The following is a 22,477-nucleotide window of genomic DNA, read 5'->3' on the forward strand; positions in this document are numbered from 1 at the left end:
AATACTCTTGGAGGAAGCAAAACAAGTTCGGGGAAGCAAAAAAAAAGAAGATTGATCCCCTTGGCCACTGCACTGAGTCCCCCGCCCCTCCCCGCCACAAGCTCCCACTTTTGAATACACTCTGCTCGGCCCTGTCAATGGGCACTTTCAATTCCTGAATAAGATAGGTGACTAACTTTGTTACTTACAGGCATCATAGAACAGACAAACGATGATGGACAAATTTTCTGACTGACAACACTGAATATACATGTATGCATTAGAAATCTGGACGGCGTGTTAACTATCACGAACCATTATGCAAATGTTGATGGTGTCAACCTATCACGGTCTCTATTATGCAAACGTTTAACACACTGAGTGCATGAGTTACAAAGATTCATATCGCAGTAAAAAAAAATAATGAAATGTTCATGTTCATGTTCAAATTCACGAAAGGATACTGCATGTTAATACAAATTACAGAAAAGTTTATGTTATTATATAATCAAAAACATATGTCGCAGAGAGAGAGAGAGAGAGAGCATGGTTCATACAGACAAGAACCCATAAAATTCAAGCACTTTTCAAGGACCTACCTTATGTTTTCAAGAACCATAAATACAAACCTTAACCAGCCTTTTCAAACAATGTTTTAACTTGAATAACTGAGCTATGCTGAAGCTTGCAGTATCCACTTTGTTTTTTCAGTGTTTTTCGCTGTTTTCGTGCGATTTGAGTGTGCTCTTGCCCATGGCGCCAATGTTAATATCCTTGCGACAACAGGAACACACGGCCTTTGACACGTCCTTACTCTCTCTGATCCACGCATATTTTCAACACCACATTTTGTTAAAAACACACTTTCCACTAGGCATGTTTAAATTTGAACATGTGCTTGCAAAAACTTCAAAATCTAAGTGATTCCATGTCGTCTCGCCTAACTATTGTTTGCAGTTCTCAAAACAAGGCTATTACGCTCGTCAATAATCGGTAAATCTCGGCTGAGGCATTCAGAACATAGCATTTGTCGCGGAATGGGCCGAGTACATTCGGGTCGCAGAACGTCGCAAGTGCTGGAATGAAAGTGCGAACACGGAAGTAAAAATGCTAAATTTCTTTCGAGATTGTTCCGTAATGTCTGGTTAAAATGATGCGCTAGTCGCACTGACACGAAATTCAAGCACTTTTCAAGGACTTAATAAGAACTTTTCATTTCAAGCACTTTTATAGACTGTGTGAACCATGGAGAGAGAGAGAGAGAGAGAGAGAGAGAGAGAGAGAGAGAGAGAGAGAGAGAGAGAGAGAGAGAGAGAGAGAGAGAGAGAGAGAGAGAGAGAGAGAGAGAGAGAGAGAGAGAGAGGGTGGGTTAGGGAGGGAATGTGGGAGTGCAGAGAGAGAGGAGAGACAGAGAAAGACAGACAGACAGACAGAGAGAGAGACACATATTAGAGAATTCTTTATATTTCTAGTTAAACCACAGCAGGTTGTTAATGGATGGATATAGGTAATCTTATATAAACACATTATTCTTAAAATATGAAAGCATTTAAATATTTAAATACATATAATTTACTCTTTATAACAAACAAAAAAAAAAGTCAAAAAAAAGAGAAAGAATTGAAACAGGAAATGTGTTTATAAGGCAAAGTAAAAATTTACTGTAAATAAATACACATTTCCTCATAACAGCAAGGATTTCCAGACAGAACAAAAACAAAAAACTCCAAGGATTTCCAGACATAATAAAAACAAAAAACTCCAAGGATTTCCAGACATAATAAAAACAACCTTTCAGTTTGTAAGGCCGAGGACTGCATAACACTACATATACCTGTATAAACTATGTCAGTTACACATTACCCAGTAAATTACTGGCAATCCTTCGATATGCTCAAATACGGGACGGTTCTTTTGTATTATGTAAGGAGTGTAAATGCACAAAAACAATTGTAGAAAGTTACTAAAATTATGCTATGGATAATATGTGAAAATAAAACACTTAAAAACATAATAAATTATGCCTTTAAAAAAAAAAAAAATAAAAAAAGACGACCTCAAAATCCAAAACTTAATATTCAGTTCTTCAGCATCAATAATAAAATATTAAAGTATTATCAAATAAGTACCACAAAATTATCAAAATAAGCTAAAACTGAAAAAAAAAAAAAAAAAAAAAAAAAAAAAAAAAAAACACAAACATTTGAGACAACTTAAAATAATAAACATTCACTTTGTATTATTTTATAATGCAACATATTGGAAAATACTCTCACTAATATAATACATGTATATAAAAATTATGCAAATGGACGGTACAGAATAATTTCCAACGATAAAAACATTCTTTCTATTTCAATGAGTCTTGTATCACCATTTTGATGTATAGACAGAATAATATGCAAATGTTAACACCAAATTCATTCAATGATACAACTGTTAAAAACATTTTGATTCAAGTGGGAAAACAAGTAATTGTAACCAATGATTGAATAAAATATGTCATAACAATATGTAAAAATCTAAATGTATATACAATTTTAGTTAATAATATATTTAAGTAGGAACGTATTTCATAAATAACATTTAAAATTGTGAGTTTTAGTGTAAATTGGAATTACTTATTTGGCATTTATTAAAAATACCCCATAGCATCAGTTAGAAACTATTTCTGGATTTCATGTTGTCAGTTCTAATTTACAAAAACTCAAAACCAATATGTAAAAGATCTATTCCTTAAATTATAGTTACTCATCTCCTTGAAATAAGGTAGTTACATAAACTTTTACTAGATTCCTTAAAATAACATAATTAGTCCACTGCTTGAAAAAATGTAGTTACTCTATTTTGTGAAATAATGTTTTTGCATTCCTACAAATAATGCAGAAATATTAATTTTATTCAATGAAATAATGTTGCTAATTGATTCCTTGAAATAGTGTACTACTCTAATTAAAAAAATAATAATGTAGCTACTTGATTCCTGAAAAAATCAAGTCTATTCTTAGTGAAAATGTAGCTACTCGATTCCCTGAAAGAGTTTATTCTATTCTTTGAAATAACGAAGCTACTTGATTCCCTGAAAGAGTTAATTCTATTCTTTAAAATAACGAAGCTTTATTTCCTGAAAAAGTTTTATTCTATTCTTTGAAATAACGAAGCTACTTGATTCCCTGAAAGAAGTGGACTCTATTCCTTAACATATAATGAAGCTGATGAGGTTACTTGACTCCTTAAAAAATACAGCCGCTCCTCAATGTTTCAGAATTAGTGTATTTACTAGCATACAAATTTGACCACAGTAGTACACATTGTTATCCATGTAGATAAACACTACTGGAACCCGTAGACGTGTATTTCTGTTTCATTAAATGTTTTCCAAGTTGAGATCGTCGTCCTCGCTGACATCGGTAAACGAATTTCGACCTGCTAGTTTCTTCTCCCCAGATCGATCAACCGAACTCGCCACTGAGGAAGAAATAAATAAAGTAATTTAAAAATCCAGAATTAATTGAACAAGCATTCTGAGAGTACTGCTAAAGCAATACATGTCATCCTAGAGGGCCCAACACATTTTCGTATCTCCTAAATTCAAGGGTCATAACTCTGAGAAAAATGGGTAAACCTGCCACAAAAGTAAAACTTGATATGTAACAGAACATGATAAAGCTATACACAAAATTTCAGCTCAATAACTTGAGGCATTGTAAAAAAAAAAAAAAAAAAAAAAAAAATGTTCAAGGGCCATAACTCTTGTCAAAACTTTCAGCTCAATATCTTAAGACATTGTTAAAAAACCATGTAAAACTATATGTGGGACAAATGGACAGATGGTCAGACAGAGAGACGGAGATAAAACCTACAATCCCATCCATTTGGACCGGTAGGGAACTAATAAGTAGCTGCTAGATAGAGCCATTAATGATGAGTAAATTTAAGTGTAAAAAAGAAGCTAGGTTTCCATATGTGTGCAAAACATACCTAGAAGACTCATGCATTATGTGACAAAAAAACCAAAAACAAATTAAAACAAATATGTATGATTCCACATGTATGGATGCATGTGCGTCTTCATATGCAGCTGCTTTGAGTGACACGTTCTATCACACTGTGTAGTCATTTTCACACTGTGTAGTCATTTTCGCTAACCAAGCACACAAATTACATTGGTATCATCATCAGCAAAGAAAAAAGCATGTTGCATTAAAAAAACCCAAACAAAAACATGTAGTTTACCATATACGAATATCTGGAATCTAACAAACAGATCGTAAAAGAAAACCAGTAGATATTACCCCCTCCCCTTGTTTTGTTTAAGGACACCACTAGAGCACATTGATTTATTAATCATCGGCTATTGGATGTCAAACATATGGTCATTTTGACAGTCATAGAGAGGAAACCAGCTACATTTTTTTCCATTAGTAGCAAGGGGTCTTTTATATGCACCATCCCAGACAGGATAGTACATAGCACGGCCTTTGATATACCAGTCGTGGTGCACTGGCTGGAAGGGGAAATAGCCCAATGGGCCCACTGAAAGGGATTGATCCCAAACTGACCGCGCATCAACCGAGCTCTTTACCACTGGACTACGTCCTGCTCCTTACTGAAACAATGTTTAAAAGATCAAAACTTGCTAAAATAATATGACAGTAGCCCTTAACTAATTTTGTTGAGTACATTAGCGGACTAAAAGCTTATCGATGCCTCGGTGGTGTTGTGGTTAAGCCATCGGACTACAGGCTGGTAGGTACAGGGTTCGCAGCCCAGTACCGGCTCCAACCCAGAGCGAGTTCATAAGGGCTCAGTGGGTAGGCGTAAGGCCACTACACTCTCTTCTCTCTCACTAACCACTGACCCACTGTCCTGGACAGACAGTCCACATAGCTGAGGTGTGTGTGCCCAGGACAGCATGCTTGAACCGTAATTGGATATAAGCACAAAAAATAAGTTAAGATGAAATGAAATGAAAATTCTGAAATGAAATTCATTACCTTCGGTAGTCTTTGGTGTCATTTAATTAACTGTGGCTGTCAATCACCACGTCGTGCCCATTTGTTATTGATTTAACATGTTATAAACTAACATTCTGAGAGTATGGCTAAAGCAATGCGTGTCCCCTATCAGGCCCAACAAATTTTCTTATCTCCTAAGTTCAAGGGCCATAATTCTGTGAAAAATGGATAAATTGCCATGAAAGTTAAAACATGTTCTGTAACTGTACATGATAAAGCTACACGTATACACAAAATTTCAGCTCAATATCTGGAGGCATTGTAAAAAATAAGTATAGAAAATTTTTTCTTCTTTATATTCAAGTTCAAAGATCACAACTGTGAAAAATAGATAATTTGCCATGAAAGTCAAACTCAATCTATAACAGTATATATGAAGAGTTCAGATGCAAAAACAGACAAATCCATTTTGATCATTTTCTGTAAAAGAGGTTTTTTTGGTGTGCTTTCTAGGTTAAGCATATCAATTTAGTATAGGGTCATTCTGAATTGTTATAAGTGAAGTAAACCAAGGACAGAATTTCAAAAATATTAATTTATTAATAAAGTAGAAAAATGTAGTTTTTGATTCCGTTTTACGGCAAAAACAGACAAATCCATACATTTTTTTTCTTCAAATAATGGTCTAAACATTATATGTTTCAAAGTACACAAATATGTTAAAAATGGCAAATATTATGACTGTTATTCAATATTCAACATAAATCAGTATTAATCTAACAAAACAAGAGGTCCTGGGGGAAACAAACATTCATATGACTAGAAATCTAATCAGATTGATATTAACTACAAAGGAATAATCACCGCCACGAAGTTCCAGTAGGATATAATGTAGCACTAGCTTGAAACCAACCAATGACAGTTCAGTCCTCATCACTGCTTTCCTCGAGGTCCTGTCTGCCAATGTCACGCTGGCCGACATCGGCGAAGATATTCTCATAAAAGATCCGGACAGTGTCAGCTGCACCAATCTCATCAATAAGTTTGAGGACATCAACTTTCTTGGCAGGCTTCACACAGTTGACCATGGGAGTGATGGCTGGCTTGAAGTTCTCCCATTTTCTACCCTTCTTGAGAATAACGTGTTCACAAAAGTCACCACCACAGACTTGCTTGAAACCAACTTGATCCGAATTGATGCGTAGGACCTTGGCGTCGCTGATCTTGAAGGACCTCTGGGACTTGCAATGCGCTGCTGCAGCTGTCTTAAAATCGCGACATCGCCAATCTGATCAATACTCATGTACTTTGCCGTGTTTGTTTAGAATAGCAACATACTCATCAGGTAGGAGAATAGTATTATTTTTCCTAATGTCTTGCTCGATCCTCCCGAATGCCCTATCTGCTGGAAGAAAACTGTGGCCTCGGACAGGGAATGTGTATTCGATGCTCAGCTGTGGAAAGTTCTGTTTTCGCATAGCACACAGCATCGACAAAACATTGATGTTTTTATTTTGGCCATAGCAGGCGTCTGAAAACAAGCGCAAGTGTTGATTCCTTTTCAGTTGGTCCCCCACAACAGAAATGAAAAAATGGTTTAAGGCTGAAGCCACCATATTGCTATCCTTGCGGTTCTGGCTTTCTAGCGATATGTATAGGTGAATGTCATCTTTTCCCTGTGGAAGACCTCGGCCGCGGTGGTGAACTACACCAAAAACATAGAGGTAGAGCTGCCGAGAATAGAAGGTTTGTCCTATGGGAGATTTCGGAAGAACAAGATTCTCCATGATATCAAAACAAACGGTGAATGAATCCTCGACATTATTTAAACTGTCATAGAATCTCCTTGCCATACGATCGCCTGTGAAGAATGAACATGGCCGAACAATTCCGTTTATTATCATCTGTGATGAATGGGTCCTTCAGCTGTAGCCTGAACTTCAGGCATGTGCTGCATATATCCACAGCAGGATGACCAAAGGCCAAGTTGAAATCGTAGACAAAAACACTGTAGTATAGTGAATACGATATCTGTAAATTATTCTGATCCTGAAACATTTGGTGCATTTTGACGTTCAGGTCGGCTGGTAAGTATTTCCGGCCAGGGGCGCCACGCCGAGCATAATGGCTAGCTCGACAAGTGAACGTTGTGATGTGGTCACGAATGGCATGCTTTATGGCAAGGTTCCTCTCCACATTTCGCACACCTCCACGATGTTCTGGTCTCGCAACTCCATTCTCTGACCAATATTTGGCAATATTCGCTAACCGATCTGTCTTGACACCTGAAACAATAAAATGGAAATGAAAATAAGAAAATTATTAAAATAACAATACTGGAGCACATAACAATAAGCAGTTATCATTCGGCATGCAATCTGGGGAAGATCCACGATTTTATGAAGGTGGGTCCCACCTAAAGGCTCCCCCTGCGCACACGCCTGCCATACCAGGAAATATGGCCGTTGGAGCAAACAATTACATAGCCTTGGTCAGTTGGTGTGGCTAGCCACTGTCTGGTTCGGGGGCTAATATTAATTATCTCGCCTGCATGTAAAATACTTGAATTCCATTGATCATTTAGCCTTTGACAAAACCATTATACACTGGAAGGCAAAGCCAGCTTCTCTTATTGAATTGTATTCCCCGCCGAGATATAAATGACGTCATTTTCTAAGGTTTGACATCATTTTTGTTTTAGGTTTATGGAAGGAAAACATTAAGTTTTTCTTAGAAAAGTGTAAACCTTTAATCGCGGAAATTTGTAAATACATCATCATAATATATAGTCAAATGTCGGCCAGATAAATCCGTTGAAGAAGTATCTCTCGGGGTAAATGGATTTTTATGTACCGTACCCTCTGTGTGCTCTTTTACCCCGAGTCGAAGCACACAGAGGGCACATAAAAATCCATTTGCCCCTCGTGATGTTTCTACAACTTATAATACTTTTTTTATTTGCATGGCATTTTGATACTAATGAAAACTAGATCATTTATGGCCTAGGGTCTAGAACTTTATTACGCTGGGTACTATACTCACCGAAAATGCTCATGAATGAGGCCTTGCACACTGGTATCTTCTCTTTGTTTGCAGTCAAAGTGAAGTACTTCACTGAAATTTCTCTATTCCTCTTAATTTTAGAAAAATCGTCTATCCTTGGTCGCCTCCGCACACATTTACCGATATCCATGTAAGAAAGCAGGGTGGCATCCAGAGTAACCTTGTTTTCAGTAGAATATAACCGATCATGTGCGTAGGTTAAATCATCATTGGACAGGGAAGTCGCCAAGCACACATTACGTACATTATGTACACACGAAATGCTAGCAAGTTTTTCAGCACCACTATGTCGCGCGTTTTTTGCAAGGGAGCGTCCAGAATTGCCTGAATTGTTCTCCCGTTTACGCCCAATTGGTGATAATACCACTGTCTCGTCAATGTCATCAAAGTTCTTCATTATTAAAGAAAATGTTCGATAAAATACGTAGAAACTTTAGTGAGTAATGAGAGGGATCCTGGGCGCTGCCATGTTGAATCATGTGACTAATTACGGCGTATAGATTGGATAAATGGAGTTGTCGGTATTTGCGAAAAATGATACCCGTCACTTGTCAGTTTCTGAAACGAATCATGGAATTGTTGTGGGTTTTATGAAGTAGGTGTCGGCTTTTGCAAAGAAACAGATATGCTGTCAGTAAATACGCCACCAGTACTATAAACCGGTAAGTGCATGAGAAAGGTCTTAGTAGTGCAAGGATTTGTTCCGCAGAAAAATGTAGTACAAGAAAAAGCGTAAGCGAAATAGTCGCAGGCGATTTTCGGTATTCCGTGCTTTATTTTCACTTTCATGACGGAATATTGGAAGAATTGTTTTACTATTCCGTTTTGAAATTTACTATTTGCGGAATAGCGTAAAATTCGACCCCTGATATGACGTCAGACATATGGTTAAGGACCACACAGATATTGAGAGAGGAAACCCGCTGTCGCCCCTGGTGGGAAGGACTATAATTGTTAGTAAGAAAGCAAACCTTTGGAGGAAGAGCCCCAAGCACTAGTTCCGTAAGTATTAGTGGAATAGTCCGTCTCACCGTGACTCTGGCGAGTACCTGGTCTCCTGCAAAGATAAAATACAACATGAAATAAGCACTCTGGCAGTACTGCTAAAGCAATAAATGTCACCTACCGGGCCCAACACATTTTCATATGTCCTAAGTTAAAGGGCCATAACTTACGGGCATTTGTGGCCAGCTGTCCAGTATTTATGTCCATTATTCCCAAGGACAGTGGCTTTCTGACCTGATTTTTAAAAAAACGAACTATGATTCATATCCCAATATATGGTGATTTTCTTTGTTGATAAAACGATCAAATTTATTATCAAATTAGCTGTCACAATCAGCTACTGATCCCTGAAACTGACCGCGACGTGCAGCCATTGTTGTCAAGCGGAAATACTTGCCGAAAACCACTTTTTCAACTCAAAATTTCCTTGGAAAAACTTAAATCTAAAGACACAAGAAGCTGAGTTGTCTTTCGATTCCTGTTAATAAATCGCTTCTGGTGAGTGTCGTGTGCAAAACTGCGGGAAATATGAATTGGGGAATGCACGGTATACAGTGTACAGTATGTTGGGCGAGATATCTCACCTGCAGTAGCCAGTAGGTTAACTACACCACTAGAGTACATTGATTTATTAATGATCAGCTATAGGATATCGAACATTTGGTAATTTTGACATGTAGTCTTAGAGAGGAAACCAGCTACATTTTTCCATTAGTAGCAAGGGATCTTTTATATGCACCATTCCACAGACAGGATAACACATACCACTGCCTTTGATACATCAGTCGTGATGCACTACTAACCAAATAGGCTCACAGATGGGGATCAATCTCAAACCGACCGTGCATCAAGTGAGTGCTTTATCACTGGGCTGCGTCCTGCCCTCCAACACAACACAGATGCAGATGTGGAAATGAGACAACTACATCACTATTCATAGGAGCTGATTCACGGTCATTCCCTTTTAGGGCAAACGCAATTTCAATGCAGGATTTTCACCAAGTTTTAAAAATAAAAGTGTAGTAGTCACTGAAAATGAAAACATGTAATGTCATATCCTGTTATCCGACACCAACTTGACAAAATATTTTTATTATAAAGTTAACCTGCAAGTCATTATTACCAAACATCCTTTGAACACTGAGCTAGAATGATTTAGAGAGAAACACTACTGTACTAACTTGGGTGGTGACTTCTCTTCATCTGACGAAAGCAAGAAATCACTGTCGTCAAAATCCTCCTACAAAAAAAGGAAAAAAAAAGAAAAAGAGAGAAGACAATAACTGATTAAATTTTTAAAATCTCTGATTGACCCTTTTTATGGAGGTAAAACAAAAAATCAAAATGCAGGATGAAGCAAAATATCAAGTGCATGCAGCTGTAAAAGATATCATTGCTTTGACTATGATTTGTGAGAATTTAAAGACTTTTAAAGACTTTTATTACAATTAAAGACTTTCAAAGACCTAAAAATATATTTTTTTAAATTCAAAGACTTTCAAGGAATTCAAAGACTGCTACAAACCCTGTACATAGAATATTAAAAAAAAAACCCCAAAAAACCCCCAACAACAACAAACAAAAAAACCCCAACAACAACAAACAAAAAACCCCCAACAACAACAAACAAAAAAACCCCAACAACAACAAACAAAAAACCCCAACAACAACAAACAAAAAACCCCTGTAAATAGGAGATTTCATAAGGAGAATGTCTCACCAGTACATCTGAAGTTGGTTTCTTGGGCAGCTTTGTGGTCTTTGCGGTCTTCACAGTGTCTACTCCTCCAACGGGCTTCTTGTTCTCGTTACGTCTCTAAAACAAGAGGTTTCAATTTTCAATATCTCTCAATCCAATCTTACTCTCTAATCCACAGTGGATGTCTCCGCTTGTAGATCTGATATGAACCAATGCCAAATTGTGTCCAGGTGACATACCACTGAAAACAGTTATTCTGAATGCATTAAAGCTTCCCTTAGCTATAGGCACAATCACAACGCGCATTCTGAGAGTACTGCTAAAGCAATACACATCCCCTACTGGGCCGAACAATTTTCATAGCTTCTAAATTCAAGGGCCATAACTCTGTGAAAAGTGGGTAAACCACCATGAAAGTTAAACTTAATCTGTAACAGTACATGATAATGCTACATACAAAATTTCATCGCAATATCTTCAGGCATTGCAAAACAAAAGTCAGGAAAACAAGTTTTCATATCTCCTAAGTTCAAGGGCCATAACTCCATCAAAAATGGGTAAATTGCCATGAAAGTCAAACCTGATCTCTAACAGTACATGATAAAGCTATATGAACAATTTCAGCTCAATATCTGAAGGCCTTCTGAAAAAAACTTCCGGAAAACAAATTTTTATATCTCCTAAGGTCAAGGGCCATAACTCTGTCACAAATTGGTAAATCGCCATGAAAATAATATTTGATCTGTAACAGTACATCATAAAGCTATACAAAAAATTTCAGCTGAATATCTCAAGGCATTCTAAAAAAAAAGCATCCAGAAAACTATGTGGGACAGACAGACGGTTGGACGGATGGACAGACAGACGGACAGACAAACAGACAGACAGGACGGATATGAAACCTATAGTTCCTTCCGGTTGGACGGGTAAGGGACTTTTAACAAGGTTTTGATTGACTGAAATCAAATGGTTCATTGTAAACAATAGTTCCAAATGTTGTTATGGCTTACTTACAAGTAGTTATTGGCAGGGTTATGCCAGCATTGGTCAAATAGAAAGTCACCTGGACACGTACAAATAACACTGGTTTTTATCAATCTACTAATGCACATTTTCATGTTGAAGGGGCAAATAAAATCAGAGTTCATTTATTTGTTTATTTATTTATTTGTTTAAACTGAAGAAAACTGGGATCGTTTTCTCTTTTCATGAATACTTGAAGGCACAGACTCTAGTTTCAACTCGTAAAAATGGACACTAAGTTTAGTTAATCTACAAATCTGTAACACATTAAAAAAAAAATTGATAAAGTTACAACAGAATGAAAGCAGAGTCTGTGACGTTAAAACCTGAAAATATCCTAAAAAAATAGACTAGAACTCGAATCAATACCGCTACTTCTCAGACGCACATGCGTTTTAAAAAATATGATAAATGCATTTTGTGACATTAGAAACAACATGATGACCAGAAACACTTCAGTTCTACGGAAATGGATAATCTAAACAATAAAATATAAGTAATGTTTGATTTCAGTTATCATAAACGGCTCTAATAGTGAAAAATATGCCTTAGTGTTTAAAAACTAGGATCTGTCCCTTTAATGTGACTTCTGACCAATGAAAGCTTTTAGCCATGTGATTGGCTATTGGTATGTTCGGGTTAGTTCATGGGACAAGGGCAAAAATGCCATAGTTCAGAGGTCAGGTAATGTATGAAAAGAAAAATCTCCAGCATGTCTCAAGATTGATTCACCCTTTTAGGAGAAGAATTTAAGTCAGTAATAGTGAAAAAACACAAGAAGAGAGAATCAATTAGAGATCAAGTTCACGCTATAACACTCGATTCCCATTAACAAAAGGTAAAACACAATCAACTGGAAAACTCTGCAAGGAGAAGGACAGGAAATATTTTGGGGGTCACTAGGGTTTTATTTCAAAAATTTGACTTAACACCCATGGCTGCTTTAATCTATACCTGTACATGATAAATAGAGAATACTCCCCAAGTGTCTTGTGATATCATAATTTATCGGCACGAGTTGATAAAAGTATTCTTTTCTCAACGAAAAATAAAGTAAAGTTTGTTTTATTTAACGACGCCACTAGAGCACATTGATTTTTTATCTTATCATCGACTATTGGACGTCAAACATATGGTCATTCTGACACTGTTTTTTAGAGGAAACCCGCTGTCGCCACATAGGCTACTCTTTAACGACAGGCAGCAAGGGATCTTTTATTTGCACTTCCCATAGGTAGGATAGCACAAACCATGGCCTTTGTTGAACCAGTTATAGATCACTGGTCGGTGCAAGTGGTTTGCACCTACCCATTGAGCCTTGCCAGTGTTTCCCCTAAGATTTTGTTCAGAGGGTTGGCAAAATAATTTGACGTTAACTGAGCCCCCAAAGGGTGCGAAAATGCTAGTGAAGTTCGGGAGCATGCTCCCCAGTAATGTTTTTTTTACATTTTCAGTTGTTTTTAGATGCATTATCGAATACATGAGGGTGTCATGTACACTTATAGAAGGAGATAGTTTAAGATAGATTTTAATAATAATGTTTATTATTATTAAATATTTGCATAATGTCAAAACAATAATTTGAAAAAGAAGTATAAAAGTATTAGACTAAGCACAAACAGATAATACATGTTCCTGAATTACTGATTGTAATATGTATTATCTGTTATCTATCTATTTATCTAAAAGTAAAACCCAGGTCTTCTAGAATTTAAAAAAAATCCACTAACCATGGGATTGGTGATTTTAAAAATTAATTATCCATGATTGAATATTCATTAGCTAGCCCTACTTCTGTATGTATATCGGGGGTTCTAGAATTTAAAACAAAATGACTTCCCATACTGACCAGTGGATAAAAAATTTACTGGTCATGATAAAAAATTCACCTGCCAAATTGTAATCACTCAGTGACTGATAAAACAAATGAAAGTAATTTTTTTTTTATATATGTAGGTACATTTTAAAAATTGTGTTAATTCATCATATAATGCGCTTAAAAATAATTTCTTTCAAGTTTTGCAAATTTAATTAATGTAATGTTTAAATATAATTTAAAAAACAACAACACAAAAACAAAAACAGACCAAAAAACAAAAAAACATTTGGAAGTTCGTAAAACAATATGGTTATATACAACCTTTCAAAAAAAAAACCCTGATCTGACGAGACTGGTCACCGTTTATTTTGTTATGCCTGCACTGTGTTAGAGTAACACCTGTTTGGGTACCAGTCACTTAGTACCATGGTGCCAAAAAACTGCAACATTTTGTTAACTTGGACTTTAATAAAATTACATCTGTAAGTATATTCATTTCAGGGATGGGGCATAGATTACTGGTGATCACATATTCATTAGTGAAAGGAAGTCGAAAGTATTGACTTGTAGATCCGTTTTCCTTTTTACCTATGATCGATGTTGGTTGATTTTTTTTTTTCATTTGATCATCATCATGATGGTTTATTTGTTTTCCCCTCACTGGCCACCTGGCTCAAACAATGTATTTTTTTTTTTTATAATATCGGCGAATTAATCACAGATGTGAACTCGTCCCTTTTTTTAATAATTACAATTTTTACGGTCCCGGTAAAGAAATTCACGGGGTTGGTGCGGGGGTCCTTCTGGCCCCTAGGGGAAACACTGCTTGCACAGCACTCTCTCAGGGTTTGGAGTCGGTATCTGGATTAAAAATCCCATGCCTCGACTGGGATCCGAACACAGTACCTACCAGCCTGTAGACCGATGGCCTAACCACGATGCCGGTCTTTTTTCAACGAGTGCTGATAAATTATGATATCACAAGACACAAGGGGGGTATTCTTTTTATTATCCATCATCATAATTTTCATTTGCGACAGTTGTAAACAATGTCAGTAATGTGGGTTGAATGTTACTATATTTGGCAGAACAAGCAGAACGACAGTGGCGTGACGTCACTAATGATGGGTTTAGTGCTTAAACATACACAGTGACGTAACGAAAAGAAGCTATATCTCCTAGGAGAATATCACAAATTATAGTGCCAGCGAGGTACAGTGAATAAAAGCCTGGAAAACTAGATGTGGGACTGACAGACAGTTAGACACACAGTCAGTCAGTCAGACACACAGACAGACAGAAGGACAGAGACGAAACCACAGACCCTTCTAGGTGGACTGATAGGGGACTAATAAGATGGGAGTTCAAAGGAGATGAAGGAAAGAGGGGAATGGGAGAAAAACACTCCCAACAAAACAACAAACAACTTACACTCAACTGTAGCTCGATGGAACGTGTCAGTTTGGGAACAGACATGATAACCTTATGATTGCTGGGCTGTGGTTGTCCCTTCCTGGGACTCACTGTGCTGCAAAACAAACACCGCTCAGAGTTAAACAAAATTATTGTTGGTTTAATGACACCACTAGAGAACCCAATGGCTCTGCTGAGCAGGAATGGGACGATTCAGTTTTTTTAATTTTCGATTTGATTTTTGATATTTGGTCCACGGTTCGATTTATTCACGATACTTACCACAAGTAGTACAAGTATGCCAGCTATTATATGGTGCAGGATCCAAACTGGACCTACACATGTAGGGTCACCGTTGCCCATGCAAACAGGTGTAAGAGAATCGCGTGCTATGATTGGTAAAGTATTTTCACTGGTATCACCATCAAGGTGTGGAAACATTAACAAAAAAATCTGAATAAACCGCGGAACACAAATTGGAAAACGGTGCATCGAACCGTGGGCCTGAAACTGCAAATTTTGTAACCCGCGATTAATCGTCCCATCCCTTACTGCTGACGTGGTTCTCTGTTTAAAAAAATCTGCCACATATCCCATTACATAGAGAGAAACCTACCGTACTCAACTGGCTGTATTAAAGTTCCATAATGACAAAGATCATTTGTTATACCCAGCGTTGAAGCTGTAACTTGCCAAATCAACCAAATGGGAAATAAAGTTGAGTTGGGCAAATATGTTTCATTACTAATTCGCTAATTTGACAATCGTCTGTTGTTTATAGATATACTGTCATTTTTGCCATTTGGCTAAATGAAACTTGAATTTAGCGACAGATTTTGTTAGCAAATTTGCCAAATTCAGGGGTGGGAATTGGTGAACTGTAAAAAAGAGGAAATCTAGAGGAGTCCTGGAAATTCTTGAAATCCTAGGTTAAAATCTGACACATATTGGCAGAAAGGACTATTAAAATGCGAGGAAATGCAATGTTCCATGAGAGGAAAACAGCTGATCCGAGGAGAATTCCCACCCCTGCAAATTGCTAATATTTCACTGGCTTTAGCCTAAACCCTGTACACTCATTTAGAAATATAAAGCTGAAACGATCTTTTAACTTTAAAAAGCTGATAACGCTATACCATGTTTAAATAAAAAGTAATTTTTCAGCATTTTAGATCAAATCCAGTCTACTTCGTGTGAAAAAAGTTTAAATCAGCTAAATGTGTGAAAAAATCATATGGATCAGTGGCAATTAAAACTGTTTTGTTCAACGACACCATTAAAGCACATGGATTTATTAATCATCGGCTATTGGATGTCAAACGTTTCATAATTTTTACATAATAGTCTCAAGAGAGAAAACCTGCTTCATTTTTCCCATTAGTAGCTATTAGGGATCTTTTATATACACAGACAGAACAGCACATACCACGGCCGTTGATATACCAGTCATGAAGCACTGGCTGGAACAAGAAATAGCCTGATGGGCCCACCAAAGAGGATCGATCCTAGACAGATCATGCATCAAGTGAACACTTTACCACTGGGCTACGTCTCGGCCTACTCCTGGAATATGTGAAACCAAGAATCACCTTTCGGAATCAGATCGGGAAGAAATGACATGGAATTGAAAGGAGTAAAAGGAAAGGGAAAAGTTGGATAAAAAATATATATAAAAAAAACCTTTCGGAATCATCAAAGTCATCGTCGTCATCATCATCGCTGTAGTCTTTGAGGGGTTTTGCCTTGATCAGGGTGGGCTGGCCACGAGTGCGGGGTCTGGGACTGGGCGTGGGGGTCCTGGGTCGACTGCCGGGTCGCGGGGACGTTGCGGCGGATGATGGAGAGAGCCTGGCGACAGTGACGACGGGACCGGAGCCGCGAGGCTGCTTGTAGTCGTTCTCCTCTGAGTCGTCAGAATCCCAGTTCGTACTCGTCCACTCCGTGGTCGACCTGGCAATCAGAAGAAAGGAATGTAAGAAAGAAAGAAAAAATGTTTTGTTTAACGACACCACTAGAGCAGATTCATTTATTAATCATCCATGAAACATTTTGTTCAGTATCGTGTCGCGATTCGCTATGCAAGTTTCAGAGATCATTACACAATTTTAAAACAATAAACAGTAGCTGTCAATCAATTTTCAAATGAGCAGAAATGTCGATAATCAAAATTTTAAAAACAAAATGTTCCCTGTCATCAGCTATTAGATGTAAAATATTTGGTAATCTGACATACAGTCTTAGCGAGGAAACCCACTACATTTTTCTATTAGTAGCAAGGGATCTTTTATATGCAGCATCCCACAGACAGGATAGCACATACCATTGGATATACCAATAGTGCACTGACTGGAATGAGAAATAGCCTAATAGATCCACCAACAGGGATCGATCACAGACCGACTGTGTATCAAGTGGGCGCTTTACCAGTGGGCTACATCCCATCCGTGAAAGGAATGTAAGACTCCATAATATGCGGACATGTGGGATAGAAAAAGTACGCCAGAGGCGGTAGAAGTTTCCACCACCGACGGTGTACTCTTTCTATCCCACATGACCACATATGATGGGAGTCTTTTTCTCTTATCCATTCTGTAAATAAACTATTATTTTATTCGAACAAATATGGCTGAATAAGTAAGTTCTTTATTAAACAAGCATTTTGAGAGTACTGCTAAAGCAATACATGGCCCTAACCAGGCCCAAACATTTTTCATACATCCTAAGTTCATGGGCCATAACGCTGCCAAAAATAGGTAAATCGCCATAAAACTATAACAATACATGATAAAGTTAGACACAAAATTTTAGATCAATATTTTGAGGCATTGGGGAAAATATGTCCAGCAAACTATATGTTGGACAGACAGACGGGCAGAAGAACAGACAGAAGGACAGAGACAAAACCTATAGTGCCCTCCAATTGGACTGATAAGGGATTAATAAAAGACATACCCATGATATACTGTCTGGGACGGGGAGCGAGTGGGGGTGCTGAAGGGACAAATGAGTCCACTCGGCACAGAAAGTCCTTTGACCCAATTGGAAAGAAAGTTTGTTTGTTTTGTTTAACAACACCACTAAAGCACATTGCTTTATTAATCTTCGGCTATTGGATGTCAAACATTTGGTAATTTTAACCAAGTCTAAGAGAGGAAACCAGCTACATTTTTTCATTAGTAGCAAGGGATCTTTTATATGCACCATTCAACAGACACAGACTGGATAGCAAATACCACGGCCTTTGATATATCAGCCGTGGTGCACTGGCTGGAATGAGAAATAGCCGAATGGGCCCATTGATGGGGATCGATCCCAGACTGACTGTACATCAGACAAGTGCTTTACAACTTATATGTTTATCCAGTAGAACGTAATGTTGTAAGTTTACCTTGAAGAATGTAATGTTGTAAGTTTACCCAGTAGAATGTAATGTAACTTTACCCTGAAGAATGTGATGTTGTAAGTTTACCCAGTAGAATGTAATGTAACTTTACCCTGAAGAATGTAATGTTGTAAGTTTACCCAGTAGAATGTAATGTAACTTTACCCTGAAGAATGTAATGTTGTAAGTTTACCCAGTAGAATGTAATGTAACTTTACCCTGAAGAATGTAATGTTGTAAGTTTACCCAGTAGAATGTAATAAGTTTACCCAGTAGAATGTAATAAGTTTATTTAGTAGAATGTAATAAGTTTAGCCAGTGGAATGTAGTGTAATAAGTTTACCCAGTAGAATGTAGTGTAATACGTTTACCCAGTAGAATGTAGTGTAATAAGTTTTCCCAGTAGAATGTAGTGTAATACGTTTACCCAGTAGAATGTAGTGTAATAAGTTTTCCCAGTAGAATGTAGTGTAATACGTTTACCCAGTAGAATGTAGTGTAATACGTTTACCCAGTAGAATGTAGTGTAATACGTTTACCCAGTAGAATGTAGTGTAATACGTTTACCCAGTAGAATGTAGTGTAATACATTTACCCAGAAGAATGTAATTTAATAAGTTTATCCAGTAGAACGTAATGTAATAAGTTTATCCAGTAGAATGTAATGTAATATGTTTACCCAGTAGAATGCAATGTTTTTGCCGGGGACGCTGATCGCGGTGCTGGCCTCGGACCACCTGGACTTGACACTCGGATGGCTGGATTGCCAGCCGTCGTACTAGGGTAGCTTAAATTTCCAGCTGATGCACTCTGGTGTCCGAAACGCTGCGAATGGTGTCCGTGGTGAGGTGACGGAACCACAGGAGGAGTTGAAGCACTCAATGGATTAGGATCTGTAATATACACACATATATATTACACATGTACAAATGTAGTGACACATTTTACAACAGGGATTTATGTCTTAAAGGGACTGTCCTGAGTTTACAGCTATTGTACAGGAAGGAAGGAAGGAAATGTTTTATTTAACGACGCACTCAACACATTTTATTTACAGTTATATGGCATCGGACATATGGTTAATGACCACACAGATATTGAGAGGAAACCCGCTGTCGCCACTTCATGGGCTACTCTTTTCGATTAGCAGCAAGGGATCTTTTATATGTACCATCCCGCAGACAGGATAGCACACACCATGGCCTTTGGTATACCAGTCATGGTGCACTGGTGCCCACTGACGGGGATTGATCCCAGACTGACCGCGCAGCAAGCAAGCGCTGTACCACTGAGCTATATCCTGTCCTGCTATTGTACAGACATTTCCGACTAACAGTAATACTGATACTGTTATTCATTCATATCACTGTTCTTGTTGTACTTACACCCATGTGTGTGATTTATATTTAAACAGCACACAGCAGAACAAAATTTAGGTGGTGGTGTTTTTGTTCTAAAATGTTTGTGGAGAACAAAGTACCATTCTCGACTTTCTTGATACGTGGTAACACCCAGGTAACCAAAACGACTGTTCTCGACTTATTTCAAAGCATGTATAGGCAGTGTAAAATATTTCTGGCTACTACAAAACATTTGACCTTTTAACTTACACATTACTTGCATATGTTTTCTTAAATTATCAATTCAGGCAAATATAATGTGTTTCAGGTCATCCTGGAGTTTAAAGTAATTCAAAATTAATTTTATAAATTAAAAAAAAAAAAGGTTTGTGTATTTGAAACTAAAGGTCAGCTGCTTTAATGAAAGAAAATACTGTAGATCCCTTATGTATGGTGTCATGAATGTATTGCGATATGCCAACAGTAGCCCAAACTGCGTGTAGAAAGTATTGCGACATCAGATGTAGCTTACACAAAAAGTGTTGCGACCTTAGCTGGTACTCAACGATAATAAAAATAAAAACTCTCTTCAAAAGCAAACGCTTTGTGTCAAGTGTTGAACAGTTCTTACTGTTACACACCGCGTGTGGCATGTTGTGTTGCACCGGTGAGTTCCAGCCCATGGATTTATCAGTGAACGCAGATTTTAAATTAGCAATCAAGTGAAAATTTACAGAATGGTATGCTGACATTATGGCCAAGAACATAAAAGAAAACACCAACAAGCCTGCTGAATTAAGAATCAGTTTGATCAAACCGTTTCACGTCCGGTGGATTGTGGCATGCATTGACCCCGTTATCGAAAGACAAAGGTCTGCTTGCTGTGGTGTGAACTTTACTCTGAAGATAAACATTAGTGTAGTTTGTTAATTACACATGGTGATTGACAGCGATTCCTGTTTAGTTTTGTTCATTGAACGATAGATTGATAATACAATAAACCAATGTATTTAAAACTTTTGGTTGTTTTATTTGTAAGTAAAATCTCTATATTATTGCGTGGATAAAGTACTGCAATGATTAGTTGTCAGTTTTTGCAATACTTTGTTGTTTGCAAAACTTTCATCTTCTACAGTATATTTTGTCAATACTTACTGCCAGGCCGTGGAGATCTTTTCTGCATTCGTAGTTGTTCTTTAGCTCTACGAGTGGACAGTTCATCGAAATGATGACGCAGAGCCATAAAATCAACGTATTTCTGAAATTAAAACATCATAGACTATAACATAAACATTGACTAATCTTGGACCAATTTTACAAAACTGTCAGCCTAGTTTAACAATAGCAAAGTAAATATATCACTTCACAACAATTCTTATAATTACAAATAGTACAAATAAAAAAAAAAGTATTCTAATTCACTCTGCATATAAAGAGAAATTTGATTGGCTAATCAAATCCATTTGCAGCAGAATAACGAGCATGTACCTGTCGGAAATTTGGGGGATTCCCCAAGGGACTATTTGCATATTCATACACTACTTCTCTCTGTTTAGCACCAGTTGTTGTGATGAGTATTCAGAATAAATGAAATCGGTAATAATCGTTGGTATACATGTAGTTGTTAATAAAACAATAAAATATAAAAACGATATTAGAAGAAGCAGTTGTACTACATGTAAAAACATATTTTTTAGTCTGCTTGCGTTTTAATTATTTTATAAGGCGGATGGCTTCAAACACGATAGTAGTGACCAGGTTTTTGCTGCATTCATTCCGAAGAATAATTGTTTAAACAATTTTTAAAAATAAAACGCATTAACTGAATTAGAATGGGGATAACTATGTTGTATTTGACCATTTGCAGACGTTCATACTGGTTATACAGTTACAAACTCAATTTGCGACTGTATAACTAGCATGAACATCCGCAAATGGTCAAATACAACATAGTTATCCCCTAAATATAGTCTGAAATATACAAAATCATATTCTTTTTTCCTTCCTGTCACTGACCTTCCCTAATGATGTCATTTTCTCCATGAAACAGATGCCAAACACACGTAAATGTACAACAAGTTTAAATGCTAACCTTAAATGTAAACTAATGATGTTTTGTGAAATTGACTCCATCCACACTTACATCTATTGGCATGAGTTGGACCTGTACCCACCTTTCAATGGTTAAGGTTAGGTTTAAGGTTAGTCTTTAGAGCCCTGATATAGAGGGTAGGGGTCAAACTCTTTCCCATCTATTATGATGATGTAGAGGATGGCATTTGTTTTCATCATGAAGTTAGTTTCCATTGAATTTTATCGTTTCAAGTTAACAAGTTCCAGAACAGAAGTGTGAACCATGTAGGTGTTTTCAGCATACCACATTTTCTTCTTCATTCGATGGGGGGTCTCAATTTGGTTTACTAGAATGGGTTAATTTTAGGTTTTGATTGTATGTATTAGTTGAATTGATTGGAATATATTCAATTTGATGTAGCATTATTGCAAAATGTATGTAATCCAGAGTTCTTGCATTTTATTGAAGGGGTGAGGGTGGAGTTATTAAAAGAAAGAAACAAAAGAAAAAAAAGAAGAGTATGGTACATAATATTATGCATGTGAAAATGTGGATAATTGTGAACCGCCATAAAACATAACTAACAAAAAAGAAATGCAATATTATTGTAGTTTTCTTAAGTTTATTTTTTAAAATTAGTTTGGAGTTCCATTAGTTTGTTTTGTCTATTACAATTATCATTGTCTTGTGAACAGTTCAGGCCCATTTTGAAAGTCTATTTA

At 37.0% G+C, this 22,477-nt stretch overlaps 1 protein-coding gene across 2 annotated transcripts in view; it reads right to left on the reverse strand.

The window, feature by feature from the left end:
- Nucleotides 1–1,616: 1,616 nt before the first annotated feature.
- LOC121371742 overlaps nucleotides 1,617–22,477 on the reverse strand; it is a 38,668-nt gene continuing 17,807 nt past the window's right edge. For both annotated transcript variants that reach the window (XM_041497870.1, XM_041497860.1), the window contains 8 exons: nucleotides 20,837–20,939; nucleotides 19,021–19,234; nucleotides 16,640–16,909; nucleotides 14,978–15,074; nucleotides 10,726–10,821; nucleotides 10,187–10,245; nucleotides 8,972–9,057; nucleotides 1,617–3,447 (listed from right to left, as the gene is read on the reverse strand). In XM_041497870.1, the coding sequence (XP_041353804.1) occupies nucleotides 3,347–3,447; nucleotides 8,972–9,057; nucleotides 10,187–10,245; nucleotides 10,726–10,821; nucleotides 14,978–15,074; nucleotides 16,640–16,909; nucleotides 19,021–19,234; nucleotides 20,837–20,939 (1,026 nt within the window). In that variant the 3' untranslated portion in view covers nucleotides 1,617–3,346. The remainder of the gene's footprint in view (nucleotides 3,448–8,971; nucleotides 9,058–10,186; nucleotides 10,246–10,725; nucleotides 10,822–14,977; nucleotides 15,075–16,639; nucleotides 16,910–19,020; nucleotides 19,235–20,836; nucleotides 20,940–22,477) is intronic.

This window comes from Gigantopelta aegis, chromosome 1 (genome assembly GCF_016097555.1).
Source record: "Gigantopelta aegis isolate Gae_Host chromosome 1, Gae_host_genome, whole genome shotgun sequence".
Lineage (NCBI taxonomy): Eukaryota > Metazoa > Mollusca > Gastropoda > Neomphalida > Peltospiridae > Gigantopelta > Gigantopelta aegis.